The 16,000-nt window shown below is 42.5% G+C and overlaps 1 protein-coding gene across 1 annotated transcript in view; it reads right to left on the bottom strand.

The window, feature by feature from the left end:
• The window catches only part of LOC146207427 (uncharacterized), a 77,031-nt gene that overhangs the window by 17,364 nt on the left and 43,667 nt on the right, over nucleotides 1-16,000 (bottom strand). The window contains exons 3-8 of the mRNA XM_084587342.1: nucleotides 11,387-11,544; nucleotides 6,481-6,564; nucleotides 4,456-4,518; nucleotides 2,177-2,276; nucleotides 566-632; nucleotides 177-273 (exon numbers count right to left, since the gene is read on the bottom strand). Coding sequence (XP_084443468.1) covers nucleotides 177-273; nucleotides 566-632; nucleotides 2,177-2,276; nucleotides 4,456-4,518; nucleotides 6,481-6,564; nucleotides 11,387-11,544 — 569 coding nt within the window. The remainder of the gene's footprint in view (nucleotides 1-176; nucleotides 274-565; nucleotides 633-2,176; nucleotides 2,277-4,455; nucleotides 4,519-6,480; nucleotides 6,565-11,386; nucleotides 11,545-16,000) is intronic.

Here is a 16,000-nt window from a genome sequence, read left to right on the forward strand (position 1 = left end):
AATAGTTAACACTATAGCCCTTTCAGCGAAGTTAACGTCATACTAAAAGCAACAGTCAACAAAATGGGCAGCTACAGCTACATGCTATCAGGAAGTGACATACGTTAATAAAGAATTCCCTGTCCACACACATTGTAGATATTTAAGCCATACCAAAGGATCTCTACCATACTCACAACAGCCTTTGGCGGCTTTTTCCAGCTGCCATCGACGTACATGTATGAGGAGAAAGGCTTGAACTTTGCCTTGTACTCCGTTCTCTTAGTTGTTTTTCTGCGAAAAAAAAAGAAGAAAAAAAAAACAAATCGTGTGTTACTGGCTGTATAAAAAAAATGCAATCTGCACTGCACCCACCATATCTGAATTTTAACTTGATAGCACTACTATGAAAACCTGAGCAAAAGTTGGCCGTAGTTTTTGGTCCCAGAAGCGTAAGTGTAATTGGGCAGCTCTGGCTTCAGCTTCAGCTAAAGGATAATGCACAATACCTATCCAACTTTAACGAAAAGTAGAGTTACTGTCACCATAACTGTGCCCCTGTAAAGGGAAATTCTGAGGTACTCACTTGACCTCATGGCAGGCGTCGTCCCGAGGCAACAACCTCTCCGTGGGTTCAGCACGATGTGGGCCATCTACACGTATGAACATAGGCACTGTTACAGGAAGCCCCTTTACTTCTCTGAATAGCACCAATAACGAGTACAATAAAAGCGCAGTAACCAAGGGTTTATCTATATCAAACATTATTAAACATGTTTTAAGCTCGCCACAAATTTCAAAGCAATTTATTGCCCTACCTTGCCACATCTCAAGAAGGGCACACTACGGACTTAGCTGGAATGTTGGGGGGTCTACGTGGGACAACACAACTCTGGCGTCACAAAACAAAGCTGCTCTGAGGTCAAACCACAAGCAGTTACAATTTTTTTTTCCCTCAACAAACACTTCTCTTTGCCATCAATGAATTTCAGCTTATGCTCCGATTTCCTCAATTGTTGCCCCCTCTTGTGGATACTGACAGCCATGTACTAGAAGCAGCAATGACAGGCATATGTAACTCAAACTCGCTTAATTCTAAAATCCAGCATTAAACATGACATTTTCATCCTGCGATTATCTGTTAACCCTTTGATGGTCTTTACCACACATCTACAATTGCAGACTTTAGTCCTGCATAGTTTTTGCGTTATGGAACCAAATGGTTTGAAAATTCACGCCCTACTAGAGATATGTGCACACTGGAAGGTGCTGCCACCTTCTAGGATTTACAAAGAACATTAGAAAAGCTGCTTCTGGTTCGTCTTGCGGAGAAAAAGAGAACTGATTTTCGTGGTTTCGGTTTCTCCACATGATCACAACGAAGGCGCGCAAAAGTTGATTTTTTTCTTTCTTGACACTCTCTTGCAGAGGCCCGCAAGCGCCGATTTCTATTGTTATTATCGCTCTTTTTAGTTTGTGATGGAGCACACGAGGCATTATTGCTCTCCAAGTTTACAAAGTTTGCGAATGTTGATTTCTATTTTTACTAGCATTCTTCTTAGTTTGTTTATTACTGATGCTTTCTGTGCTTATTTAGTTTCCTTCGAGTTGCCCAGGTGCCTGGTGAAGAGGTGTTATGGCCGTATGCAATATTTCCTTGCTTGAGACTGGCAGCTATGCCTCTACTGATTTAAATTTGACTTCACACTTCGAGTCTGAATCAAATGACAACTGATTTTCAAAGAATGATAGGTTGTCTTTGGACAAATTACATTCCGCCACTTTCAGCTCCAACCATACTTAAGAAACATTGAACACTTTTGCTCTTCTAAGTGACGATGCAATCAAAATACCGTCTGTAATTTTTTCCCCTCTATTTTTGTTCCTTTTACATACTCATGTTGTTTGCTCAAAAGTAACTTCACCACCTGAGAAAGTTTTTTCTTCAAAACGATTTGATCATAAAAGGGTTAAACAGGCTGCCATTTTCTTTTTCTCTTTTGAGCTTGGATTACTGAGTGGCAACTGAATCATGAACAGTGCCTTTTTGTTGATAGCCAATAAAAATCAATAGAAATGGTTGTAGTTAGCAACTGCTGCTCACTTGTGATGACCCTTCGCTTTGTTACTCAACTGCCATAACATTTTTCACATGGACCACTACCGCCCAGTTACAATGGAGGGGTGCCGAACCCACCAACGACATCCTTGGTGGCCGGAGGCAGAGAAGGCTTGGGTGGCCAGGCAAAGGCAGCCCTGTACTCGCTTGTCTTGCAGGGAGCCTCATCACCGTGGCTCTGGTGGTGGTGGTGAAAGAAATATGCGTGCGTCAAACCATTTGCTGCGAGTGCATTGCCTTCACAAACATAAGCAGTTTCCTTTGCCCAAATGGCATGATTCAGGGTGTGAACCAGAAGACACTTCGACCTTTCCTGCAATTGCTTCAGTGATCATTACTATGACTTCGTAACCTGAGTGTTCCAAATACCCAAATGTGGGATTCAATTTTTGCATGAAACACCAGAAGACTGTAACAGCCCATTGCAATTCATAAATAGACCACATTATATCAGTGTTATTCTCACATAGCAGATTATCATTTCCAGCACAACATGGTAATTCACAGCATTTGATAGACATAATTATTCACTGCTTGTTTTCTGATTTGCCATTTATAGCACTGGTTCTTGTAACCATGACACTTGTTTCTTTCTTTTCTTTTTTTTTCCCCCAGGTATTCCTCATCAACGTCACTGAAATCCACTTTCTCTGCACTTCATGTGGAGAATATGAAAACATCATGAATAATGTTTACACTGGGGAATCCTACTGCTGCTGTTCTAAGATTACAGAAAAAAAATTATACAGTCCAATCATGGGAAAACCCTTAGAGCATTGAATTACATGCTGAATTATATAAGGAATTATGTTTTAATTTCCCTGTACACAATTTTGGTTTCAACACTTAAAAAAGCCCTTGTCCGAACAATTAGAACACATTATTAGCTACACAGTCTACAGCTTTCGTAATGGAGCACCTTTCTCTTAATGCTGTTTCACACTACGCAAAACAATAACTTCTATACACGTAAGCAAAACTTGCTTGGTGAAGAGAACTGTAATGAACTGTGAAGGACTACTCCAAAAATATGGTAATCTTGTATAGCATGAACAGTGACCACCTGAAACGTCCTGCATATCAGCCTTAGCCACTATGAAAAGTAAACTTCAAAGTTTGGAAACAAATCTTTTTCGTGCATTCTACGTTTGAAAGCAAGGTTTTTGGCAAGAAGCAAGTCATCTAAGTCCTCTTATGAATAGGCCTTAAAAACATGTTTCTCAAGTAAAGTCAAACTTTTTTTCTTCCGTGTAGTGGTTCAAATGCACAGGGGTGTTATTCACCGGTCCACTGTATTTTTTCTGGTTAACACCCTGAAACACGACCCCAAGCAACCAGTTAGAACCCTTGGTCACACCCCCCAATCGCAAGCCCCGTATTGCATGCCAGGCAAAAGCAAAGCCAACCAGACAAAGCAGCAACGCCAATGAATGCACATGAATCAGCTTGGCGTTGTATGCACTCATGACAAGGAACGACTTTGCATATCAGTTATGCCCAAGTTCTTGTGAACATCTTAACCTCTCGGGGCAAGTTTCACGCCAACTTGCAAGGCATTCTTGCATCACCTTATTGGTCCACTGTCACAAAACCAGCAAGTCGCCGCCCTCTCATGCCAATCTTCATTTATTGATGCCTTAGAAATTGTTGCCGCCCTCTCATGCCAATCTTCATTTATTGATGCCTTAGAAATTTATTTCAAACACAATGACCTGTGCTTGTATTTTCTCATGCTTGTAAACCCACCCCTTATGTAATGCCTCCAAGAGAGGCCTTTAAGGAAATAAAGTGAAGTGAAAAGTGAAGTACTCAATGCAAAGAATGTTTAAAGGTGCTAATTAATAACCTAATGAACATGTCACATGATCTAGAGTTTCAAATGCAACAGACAAGCTTGCCAATAGGACTGAGCTTTTGAAAACTTCCTGTAACTAGGCTACTGCTCATCCCTTGAAAGAACATTCCTCAACAACCTCGCCTACCTGCCTTTGAAGGGCAGAGCTCTGATGCCAAAGACCAAAGGCAAAAACCGTAAAATCTGCAACTGCCTCTTACATACGTAGCCACCTAGAGCTGAAGTACAACGATAATAATGCAAACAGCTGGCCTCCAGGTCGCACAGGTCTCAAGTCAAAGGTTCACAGGCACCTTGGCAGCAATTCCTTAGCCTCCTGAGCTCAGGAAAAGAAGCACATGCTGGGCAAATTAGCTATGCCGCAATGGGCGGCATCCCAGCGACAGCAGTTAAGAAGCAGGCAGCATAACTGTTAGCAAGCCCAATAACCCCAGAGAGGCATGCTGAGAAGCAGCGCAAAGCTGCATCCCACTATTATGTGACAGTGTCGCGTGACCCCTACCTCTGGACAGGCGCCATCACAAGCCCCATTCATGGGGCCCTCTGCACAACACTCTTCTTTGCTCTGGAAATGTCGCGCAAGGAAGGAGGGCTCTTGTTTCACTCCAAGCCAGCTAACAAAATAATCGTCGTCACCCTACACTTACGCAAGCTGGCAATGGAGAAGAGCCCTGGCGTGGGCACCACCACGGTTGCTTACATTCGAGAATGTCAGGAATGCGCTGCACTGGATCTTTCTTTGAGTAAGCTTAGGCATGCTAAAAATTGAAAAGCAACCTCAAAAACAGACAAATATGCTTAATTTCCTTCTTGTTTCTATATCTTAGCGACTGCATGACATAAAAGAAGTTGAGATCATCACAAGCCAGTGAAATGAACGTAATAAACAAGTGTTGATACTAGCCACAGTTTCAAGAAGGGCTTCTAAGGATGCTGCCACATTTCCCGACAATAACCAAATTATGCCACTTAGCGCAACACACCAAGGTTCAGAGCTGTGTGCTGCCCACGCCAAAAACTCCAACAAAGTAGAATTCGTGCAATTACTGCATCACAGCAGACCTCTTCTTGTGTACGTAATCTACATGTCTCTAGGAGCAAACCAATCAAGCAGTGAATGCATAATAATTACAAGATAGAGGAAGGCAGCAATGTTTCAGACCCTCATGACTTTGTGAACCATCCCAGGACTCCATGAAGTGGCAGCATAGCAATAAAATGCCTGCACTAACATTTGTGACATGCACATGAAACAGGAACCCAGACCTACCTAGAGAAAATTATGTACAAGGAGAGGTCTACTGACTATAGTTTATTTATTGATAGCTACAAAACCACAAAGCAAAATAAAGTGAGAAAGTCACAGTATTCGATTCCCTCTTGCATTACTTTGACCTCTCGTAGCTTGTGAAATGTACTACTCTGCATCTGAGATGTTCAACGGGGATGCATATCAGACTTCAACAACTGCCCTGGAATACGTACGACATAGCATTAAACAAAGAAATGATGCTGGAGCAAAAATCTGATTGCCGTCATGTTCACAGGGTTAATCCCCTATTAAACAGAACAAAGCTTGGAAAAGTTTGTGAACAAAGCCACTCTATGAGATTGTAGATAAGCGCTTCAAATATTATGCCTACCTAAAATATACCAGCAAAATCATTACCGCATGCTATTCTTTAAACTTAAGCAAGACAAAATTTATAATAAAGCAAGGCACTTGGAACTGTTTATACTCCTTAACAATGTTCTACCATTTCACAGAGCAGTCAATATCATTTGATGAGGCCCACTTGATTCAGCTGAACAAGACCATATGCAAATAGGCAAGTAAAAATTAGACCTAAACTTAAGATGTTTGATGTTGCCGAATAAGTATGTAAAAAAAAAAAAAAAAAAAAAAAACTACACCATAACTTATTTTAGGTGCTATTTTTCTTTTTTTATTGAAAAGCAGCGTTTACCAGACTCAAAAGCAGAATGCAGCAATGACATTCTCATTTGACAAAAGCTTTTCAGGTATAAAAGAAAAGGAACATAAAACTAAATGCGGAAAATCTGATAATATAGGAATCGATTTGTTGCCCTGTTTGTTGCTCATGCAGTTAAATAATTTCAGCAGTCAATGGATGCACGGAAAGGTTTCCATTATCTCTGACAACTGGCAAGGCATTCACTTTAAGTATTTGCTACCTCTGAAAAATGGCTTGGTTCTGGCTAAAATTAAGTTTGCATTAGCGGGTAGAAAAAAAAAATCGTTTTGCCAATAGCCTTCCGGAAATTCTGCAAACAAAGCAAACAACCTGTACGTTTAACCCTTTTGGGACATGTGTCGGGCATGGCTTGAATAGAAGGTGTTTGGAAAAGAGTGGTACAAAAGAATGCTGACCAATGCAGTATAGTCGGTGGAAAAACTGCATCTGACCGAAAAGGTTTAAAATCAACCCCTAAGATAAAAGACTATATCTGTCTGCATATAAGTGACAAGAAAGGGAAGCCAAACTGGGGGTTTAATGACACATACCATGACAGGTCTGCCACGGCCAAGGCTGGGATCTGCAGATCTGCTTCGGGAACCCACCTTGGATTTGTTCGACCGCTCCTCTGGCTGCAAAAGGCATGACAAATGATATGAATCCTGTAAAAACATCTGTGGCAAATGCACCAGTGCGTGTTGAATGGTAGTGCTAGCAAAGGGTGCTCGGGGGTCACCTGGCCTGACTTAAGATCAGCACCAATTGCTTCGAATAGTAAAAAGTAGTGTAGCAAATTATGTGTGTGCACAGACACTAACTGTGGGTTGCATAGTGGCAATTATGGTAAATGACAGAAATTTTCTGTCAAACTTTTTTGCCATGTTGTCAAACTTCAAAAAAAGCAAGAATGCTGAAGTATGTGCACACGGCAACATGACTTAGTGGGTGGGATTAACGTAATTAAACTTACTCGGGTGCAGGATCGGACACGCAACAGGTGAAGGGGGAGGGGGGGGAGAGGAAGGAGGGGGGTTCTTTCATGTGAAATTAAATTGCACAAGTACTGAGCCTCCCTAGCTAAGGCCTTTTCATGCAGTATATCTTAACCTTCTCTTTATTCCTGAGCCCGCTCTGTTTGTTTTCTTCCACACAACCAGCCGTACGAGGGGCACTCAGGATGGCCTCCCCAGCGAGTCTCCCGTGCTGGACAAGACTCGGTTGCCTAGCCTCCTTCCTTTTGCCATTCTTATTCTTTCACTCTTCTTTCCCTCCTCTCCATACAACAGCTGATACATCAACAGAAGAGAAAAAAAAGAAAAGACTGTGGGTGCCAAAAACAAACCACAGGCATGGAAATGATAAGTGGAATGCAGTTAGCAAGCACGTAATGTCATGTCTACTACACGGCATAGTACAAGTATAAAAGGAAAGGCTCTTGCTTTCCTTTTACCACCTAGTGACGTTTCGCCTCTAGGGGCACTCCATTACTTCCTCACGAGTGGAGGGAGGGGGAAAAAGGTAAAGAAAAGGAAAGAAACAAAAAAGAATCTTGCCAAGGGTGGAGTGACAAAGAGTGACACATTTCTTGCCTCAGAAACGAAGAATAAAAAATTGACTGTGAAACAGACTAAAGAAAGACAGTTGCCTTTATTAATGAGAAAAAGATACTAATTCATAGCTTTTCAAAAGCAAGGGACAGTTTTGGAAAAGCAAGCTTATTATCAATAACACCTAGAGGGCAACTAACAACGCTCCCCTCTACTTCCAAAACCCACACGAGCATGAGTATTCTTGCCTTCATTCCATGTAAGGATCAAAGAATAAAAAATACCTGATTCCCTTTCTTTCATCGCATCAAAAAACAAAGAAACACATGGCTCACTTTGGGAAGCACGTGGTCAAAAGCATTAGAAAGAAATATGTAAACAATCCCAAACAAAGAACACAGCCTTGGTTTATTTTCTGGCATGCATTTCTTTTTTCTCTTTAACCTTTCTTTGCTGGGACAGCACCTGGTCCCGACAAACCACTACCTTTCATTCCTTTGCCCTGGCGGGGTCACCACAGATGCCCGTGCTCGACCCCAGAAGTAGACACGCCCAGCAGGAGCTGACACACGCGATGTACGCCCAACGTCCCCGCCCTTCCCTTTTCCTGGCTCCTCATTACGTCTCTATAACCCTCACCTTACACTTCTGTCCCCTTTTTTCTCTACAACACACTCCAGTCCCTTTTCCACTTCCCTTTCTGGGCCTCTTCAGAGCTTCCCCCTCACCCTAATGCTACTCATTCATTCTTTCTTTCTTTCTTTCTTCTAGTCTCTCTACCCCGATTTCTCATTATGTCCCCATTTTGGTGACACAAGGCCCCGAAGCGGTGGCCTTGTGGTAGAGCATCCGCCTCGCATTCGGGAGGTACGGGGTTCGATCCCCAGTGCCGCCGGGTACCCACCGGTTTTTAAATGGGTACAAGCTTTCCCCCGGCCTGGTGCTCGGCTCTTCTGGGGTGAAATGCTTGGGAAAAGGGGACCGAAGAAATGGCCTTGTGGTAGAGCATCCGCCTCGCATTCGGGAGGTACCGGGCTCGATCCCTGGTGCCGCCGGTTACCCACCGGTTTTTAAATGGGTACAAGGTTTCCCCCGGCCTGGTGCTCGGCTCTTCTGGGGAGAAATGCTTGGGAAAAGGGGTCACGGCCCAAATAGTTGCGCCGATGTGGCAGTGATTCGTTCCGCCATCGGACAACAATAAGTCCGCCTTGCGCGGCAACAGCCCATTATGTGGCCCACAAGGCCCAGCGGTGGCCTTGTGGTAGAGCATCCGCCTCGCATTCGGGAGGTACGGGGTTCGATCCCCAGTACCGCCGGGTACCCACCGGTTTCCAATGGGTACAAGATTTCCCCCGGCCTGGTGCTCGGCTCTTCTGGGGTGAAATGCTTGGGAAAAGGGGCCATGAACCAAACATGTTGGTTTTTTTTTTTTTCTTTGTTGCTGTTGCTGCTGCTGCTGCTGATGTCGAGGCTCAGAGGGAGAGCCAAGACGAACATGAACCACCTTTGCAGGTTGCGAGGTTGTTCGAAACTAGGTCTGGCCCACCAGGGGCGCAGCGGGGTTTACGGAGCTTCTCCCAAGCGAATACCCCTAGGAAAGCCGAGCGCCAGGCCGAGGGACGCTTGTACCCATTTTTTACAGTACCCATTTTTTACTCTATAACCCCAACCTAACGTCTTCCTCCTCCCTCAATCCTTTCCTCCTTTTCTTTCCACCTGCCTTTATCGCATACTAATCCCGGTCCTGACATCTCTTTACCTCCCCTCTCTACCACTCAGCCTTTTCATTTCATTCACTTCTCCTGCTCCCTGCTACTCACGCTTTCACTACCCTGCCCTCTCATCGTTTCGCATCAGGTCTTATGAAGAGGCACAAATCAGCCACATGGCCTTGCTTGTTCATGCTTTGCGGCCGACGGGCACTGCCACTGAATGCAACCCCGACTACCTCCCCCAGCGACGCACACAGATGTCCTGCTTAATGAACCGTTACATGAGATCGACGACAGGAAGCAGCCAAACTTGTTCTGCCTGTATGTGGCAGCAAATCAAACAGCATGCAAAGGTGTAAACCAAATGAACGTGCCCTCCTGAGGTCAGCACTGTTTTCGTGAAAGGAACACATATGCAACTTCAAATCCATTTAGCATGTGCATACAGACAGCATTGTATGTATAACCATTAAAGAAAAGAACACAACAATAGATCGAATCTCAGTGGCGTAAGTAGCGTGTTTAGTATCCCTGTTATGACAACACTGTTGAACATCTCAGTGCTGCCGATGAGCAGTGAAATCACTTATGCTGAAGCATAATAAGTTTTCATGAGACGCACTCAGTACTGAAGTGGCACAGACAAATTTTACTTATTAATGTGAAAGCATTACTTTTCGCATTACAAAAAAAGCTGGAGGTGTTGTTTGTGCGCACAAGATGGTCACAAAAATCCCAGCAATAGCAAGAAAGTAGGGTGACGTCATCAAACAGCAGTATGACGCACACAGAAAGCCGAGCATCCGCAAAACACTACAGGATGCATCCATCCTCATTGGCAACTAAGGCTACCATCACTTCAATCAATTCGATAGGTGTCGTTCATCTATATATACTCGCCACTGGTAGACCTCCATGCAGTGGAAGTTTTCCTGACTTTCGTGTCAAAACTGTGAGGCATCTTGTCCCGCGTGCTATCGTAGCATACCATATGGTCTCTAACGATTTCTCGTTGCACATAGCATATGCCTGTTAAGTCAAGTCAGAGACTAGCTGGCAGCAGATTCGAACTGACAACATAAATACCCTGAATGCATGCCTTCAAACCGAGGTTTTGACAATTACAGCTACCGGACACCACGTGAAGCATGCAGTCAACGACAAATATGCAAACACACACGAATACAATACTAGCAGAAGAAACTTTAATACATGTAGAAAACCACTTCAGAACATTTTACGTGCGTGAATGTACTGCTTTCTCACTCATATATGTATCTTCCGAAATTCTCAAATGCAACGTAAATAATTACATGCCTCTTAAGGCAAGTAATTCCATTGCCCTCCTCAAAGACAACAGCGCCAAGCATCTTGAAGGATGTAGTAGGGTCAGCCTCTACATCTAAAACAGACTGGGAAGCTGCTGATAAACCTAAAACTAATGCTCCATTTCCACAAATGAACAACAAAAACAAAAAAAAAAGGCGCTGCAAAGATTCCTTGTTCTAGAAAAAGAACAAGAACAATATGTGCTGACAAGAGACACCCATTAGAGCCATACCAAAAAAGAAGTAAACGCCAGAGTGGAATCTATGCATAAAATGGAAAGATGAAAAGCCTCCCTCCGCAGCTACTGCCTCCTTTTGCAGTGAACTAGCAATACTGACAAATGCACTGTTCCAGCAACATGCCCATCCCATAAACTACACAGTTATAAGAAAGCATGAAAGGCATCCGTATCAGTATACTTGGTTTAATATACCAAAGCGATGCACAGACTATGACGAAGCCATAGTGGAGGGCTTAATGTGGACAATCTGGTGCTCTTTAATGTGCACTGGCATCACGTGGCATACAGGCATCTTGTTTTTTCCCTCCATCGAACACATCCGCTACAGCCACAATTAAACCCCTGTACTCAGGTTCAGCAAATTAGCTACTGTGAGGGGGAGAGTCACAAGCATAAGAAGTGAAATAATGAAGTCATTAGCCTGCGTTAGTCCCCGAAATGTTGATCAAACTTCATCAGTTTTAAATGCATTTCAAAGAGTCCCTGAAGCTACTTGTCTCTTCCCAACAACTTCTCAGTGTCCATGGCTGTTTTATACTAAGTAAATTCGTAACAAAACATTTCTGTAAAAGCCTAAAAAAAAAGTGTGATGACAAGGAGGATAAGAAAAGTGGCCAAGACTGACCCTTGCCCTGAAGCTGTTGTCGTTGCCGTCACGATGGAGCGCGTCCGCCGACCCGGTTGCTGCCGCCGCGTGGTGACCCCCGTCAGTGCCCAAGATGTCGCTCGTCCGATACGCTACCTCCGGGTGCCTCTTCTTCCTTGCGAGTGCTGGTTCCAGCACTGGGAGATAAGAGCAGAGTGAATATAATTTTCTTCCACACATGTACACCAAACAGAACGGAATGATTCAATACAGCATAATACAGCATTAAGAAAGAGAAAAACAATTGGTGGTCTACCTTCTCAGCAAAAGCAGTTTCTAGCTTAACGTTACCTGACGACATTTGAACAAGTTCAGCTGCATTGACTTTGAAATAATTGCTATGAACCTGTTATAGCTACCACATCTGCACTCCCAACCAGCTCCAATGGGTGAAGTTGTTGCTTCAGAAGCTGCTAACACATTACAAGACGTTAACACAACTCGCAGTTACTTTGGCACAACTGTTTTCACCCCAAGATGAAGAAACATGGAGATTAAATTGCAAATTTCAATGAGATACTAATTAAATTCATTCCTCACAGCCAGCAAAGCACTGTTTAAGCATGTATTACTTTTGAAAGAAGGTTGCCATAGGCTTAGCTAAGCACAGCATGGCTACATGACTAACTACACAGAGAGTTGTTGCCAGGATGGTAAAGATAACGCCTGGTAGGAAACAATAGCCTGGAAAAGTAGATACTGAAGAGGCATACAGCGTATCAAGATGAGAAAGGAAGATGGGCGCAATATTTGTCCATTGCTCAATCTTCTTACATGTGTTAACTTTCCACTACTGAATAATAGCTCTAACAGCAGGTTAACAAAGAGCTAATCTTGAAAACTGCATTACATTCAAACAAGAAGAAAATTGTCAGCTATTGTAGTTCACTGCTGTTAATTGGTCAGTGAATAAACAAACCTAATCTTTGATCTAAAGTAGAAGCCACTAATAAAATATAGTAAAATTTGCATGTTCTACCCCACAAAACTGCATTCCCTTCAACAGGGTGCTCTACATAAAGTGAGGCAAGGATTTAAAGAGAACTTGCTAATGTTTACAGTGAAGAACAAAAGCACACCAATACTGGTGGCAGCAAGAAGAGTGGTTTTATTTCAAGCTAACAGAATCAACTGGTTAATATGGATTGATAACCTTTTGTCACGTTAAATACAGGTGAACATTTTTCAGTGATGAAGTTGTAAACAGCAAAAAGAAAATAAATAAACATAAATGGCACAATTTCCAATAAAATAGTAATATCGCTTTTTTTTTTTTTTTTTTTTGTATGAAATGAAATGCGGGAAGCTCCAATACCAGAAAAGGGCACTGGATACTGACATGCACAGAGTAGTGCCTCCTGCACATACCATGTCAATATTTACCAGGGGAGTATAACCCAGCAAAAAAAGTGTAAAAACACATTCTTAACATTGTTGTTTTGTATTTCACACACAGGCACTAAAGCATGGCTGAGAAAATTGTCATCATCTCTCTCGATACTAAGTACTCTTGCAGTCAAACATCATGCATACACTGTGGTTGGAAAGATTTATGATTAGTTTCAACTCATTCACGAAGGGGACAATATGAAATAAAATATACCTGTTCTTGCTTCCAGTGAAACTAAGATTAAGACCTGAGCTTCAAATCCCCATTGCCCAGCTTTTTCAGCAACCTTGGTTCACTTCATATGAAACGTGCCCTATAATAATGCATTTCACTGTGAAGATTGCCTTATCAGAAGTCAATAAAATTTATTATTATGAAAACAATATATTAAAGCTGCTCATGCATCTAACATGACATGACATGAAATGTGACATGTAAACTTCCCGTTAGCATTGCTGACAAGTCAAAACCCAGTCACCTAGCTTTATAATGTTAAGTACAGCTTTTGCAGTAAATTTCATGGTAACGGCATAGCAAAGGTCCCATTAATATGAACGCAAATCAAAGTTCAGCATTTAATTATTGATTGCACCATAATTTGGCAGGTAAGACACTTGTCCCTGTTTTCTAACAGTCTTCCTTTTGGTGCACTACATATCTAAAGGACACTTCCAACTTTGAGAAATAACCAAAATATTCATCTTTATGTGCACACATATAGTCAACGGCCACAAGCTGTCCAATCAGTTTTCAAACCAAACGCAGGAAAGAGCGCTTCAGTATACTGCAGCGTTCATCAGGAGTATAATATTTTCCTGACTACTGTCACACTGTGTATGCAGTCTGCAAAAACTAAAGTTGGTTGAACAAAGAAGTAAAAGAAAGAAAGAAACAATAAAGAGAGGTACTGTGAAACTTCAACACTACAGTTGGGCCTGCCAGGTTGTATAAAATGACATTGAATAAAATCTTATGTGGTCCACATGTTTGGGAAGTTCAAGCGCAATAAGTTTAGGCCATTAAAAGGGTACAAAATATGACAACTTTAAGAAGAGAATTGAATAATGATTTTAAACTCCTCAATGGCCACCAAGGAAAGGTAAGGCAACAAAAAGATCAACAAGACAAGCCCAGGGAGAAGCTGCACGACATGCTTTGGACGGAGAAAGTGCGCATGGCTTCTTAAGAAGCATGATTTAACTCATCAAGCTCCTCTTTCAACCTGGTTAGAGCCATCAGTTCTAGAGCCAAAGTGAATAAAGGAGCCAAGGGCAGCAAAGCCAGGAAGAGCCAACACACATACATGCATACCTTTTCTGAGAAAATCCATTAGTTTAGAAGGTGCTCCTTGAGGTAGAGAAAACAGCAGGCGACCAAAAGGCACGAAGCCAATGCAACGACAAGGGAGAGCCAACTGAGAGGTGTTCACAACACTGGTGCCTCACGCAGACTAAACACACGCGCACGCACCGGCGTTGGGAAGGGGGGCAGCAGCGGCTAAGCCAAGCGTGACTGATGGCAGCGCATCGTCTGCCATGCAACAATTGAGCAGCAGGAAACAAAGAAGAGAAGGGAAGCACACATATATACGTCACAGCCATGGAAGCCCCATCACTTTCACATAGCGCCAGACAGCGCTAGGATTTAAAGCATATCCACAGGCACAATCCGCACACTGCAGGCTTTGTGAAAAGTAGGTCAGAGATTAGACAGCTTTCAAAGCACCCTGCCAGATGCTCTAGTGACATATTACATCGTCCTAGACTGGCAGCACTGCCATTTGAGCTCTTAGCTTTCCCAGAGCACAACGCATTTCAGGAGAGGAAGAAAAGAAGGAAGATTAGGGCTGCTTTTTGTAACAACGAAACGAGAAACATAATTGGGTGGCCTTTGAACGCCAAGAGTTGGAAAGTCCACGATATGTATCTGCACACAAATCCTGGATTGCTCTCTAATATTTAAAAGCACGTATTTTTACTGCATATTTTTGTAATTGTGTCACAAACACAAACAGTGCATTCACTGCAGGCTCCGGGAGGCCTTTGTTGAATCCTACCACATACAACGAACAAAAAACAAGCCACACTTCAGCTCTGTAAGTGAGGCACGAAACGCACACCATTTCTTTCCTCTGTAAAAGCCCTATTGTGTTCTGGCAGAAAGCCTTTTCCTTCACAACAACTTCAAATCAGCGAGATCCGCTGGAGCGCGACGCTAAGGAATTTCTCGGTAGCCTGAAGAATGTTGTGAGCGTCACAACGTAGCCACAGCAAAAAAACTGAGCAGCAGAAAGACAAGCTTCCAAGCAGACAATAGCCGCACCCATCACAATATCCTGCTGACGCACATTCTCGTGCTTCAAGTGCAAAAAAAGAGTGGCAAGGGGCAACTTTTGAGAAGTGTTGAAAGAGCAGCAGATGACATTTAAGTGCAAAAAAATTAAAATAAAGAAACAATATGGCCTGTGAGAGTATTTGCCATATGTTTCTGCTGTGTTTTAGTCTAAGATAGATGAACTGTCGAAAGCAGAGATGAATTTTGTTTCCTTTACAATAACACAAGTAAAATTAAATAGAAGCAAAAATAACTTGCCCTCTATTCATATATAAATGTTAAGCCAAAGCTCGAATTCCACCCAAACTTGAGAAATAAAATATATACAGGTGGCTACTTTATTACTAAATCTGTGGATTCTACTTTCATGCAAGGCTGTGCGTTAAAGAGGAGCTTGAATTCTTTTTTTCTTTTCTTTACTAAAACAGAGCTCTAGTTAGCTTTCCTTAAGTCTCAACAAGCTAAAATAGTAAAGAAGTAAAGAAAAGAATTCTGCCATGCTGTTCATGATAACATTTTTTCTTGTCCCGTGACCACCCATGAAAAATACTGCTATCTGCTTAAGTCATAAAGGCTGCTTTTTATCAGATGTTAGCATCAATCACGCATGCACACAGCTTTTTAGACAGAAAAAAAAAAAACACTAACTTAATATTTTTCACTCAGAAAGCAATGAACTACCCAGTCACTAGCTAATGCCGATTGCTTTATTTTCTGATTGCTTTATCACAAAATATGCCTGTTACATAAAATGAATACTCTAGACATCCCAAATGTTCCAGCACAGTAGCAATACAAATACACCACTGTCACACTATGATGACGGTACTTTTTGTCAGGACACACAGCAAGGCCACTGCCGCAGCTCA

The sequence above is a fragment of the Amblyomma maculatum genome, chromosome 1, assembly GCF_055883805.1.
Source record: "Amblyomma maculatum isolate TAMU_Amacu chromosome 1, ASM5588380v1, whole genome shotgun sequence".
NCBI classification, from domain to species: Eukaryota; Metazoa; Arthropoda; class Arachnida; order Ixodida; family Ixodidae; genus Amblyomma; species Amblyomma maculatum.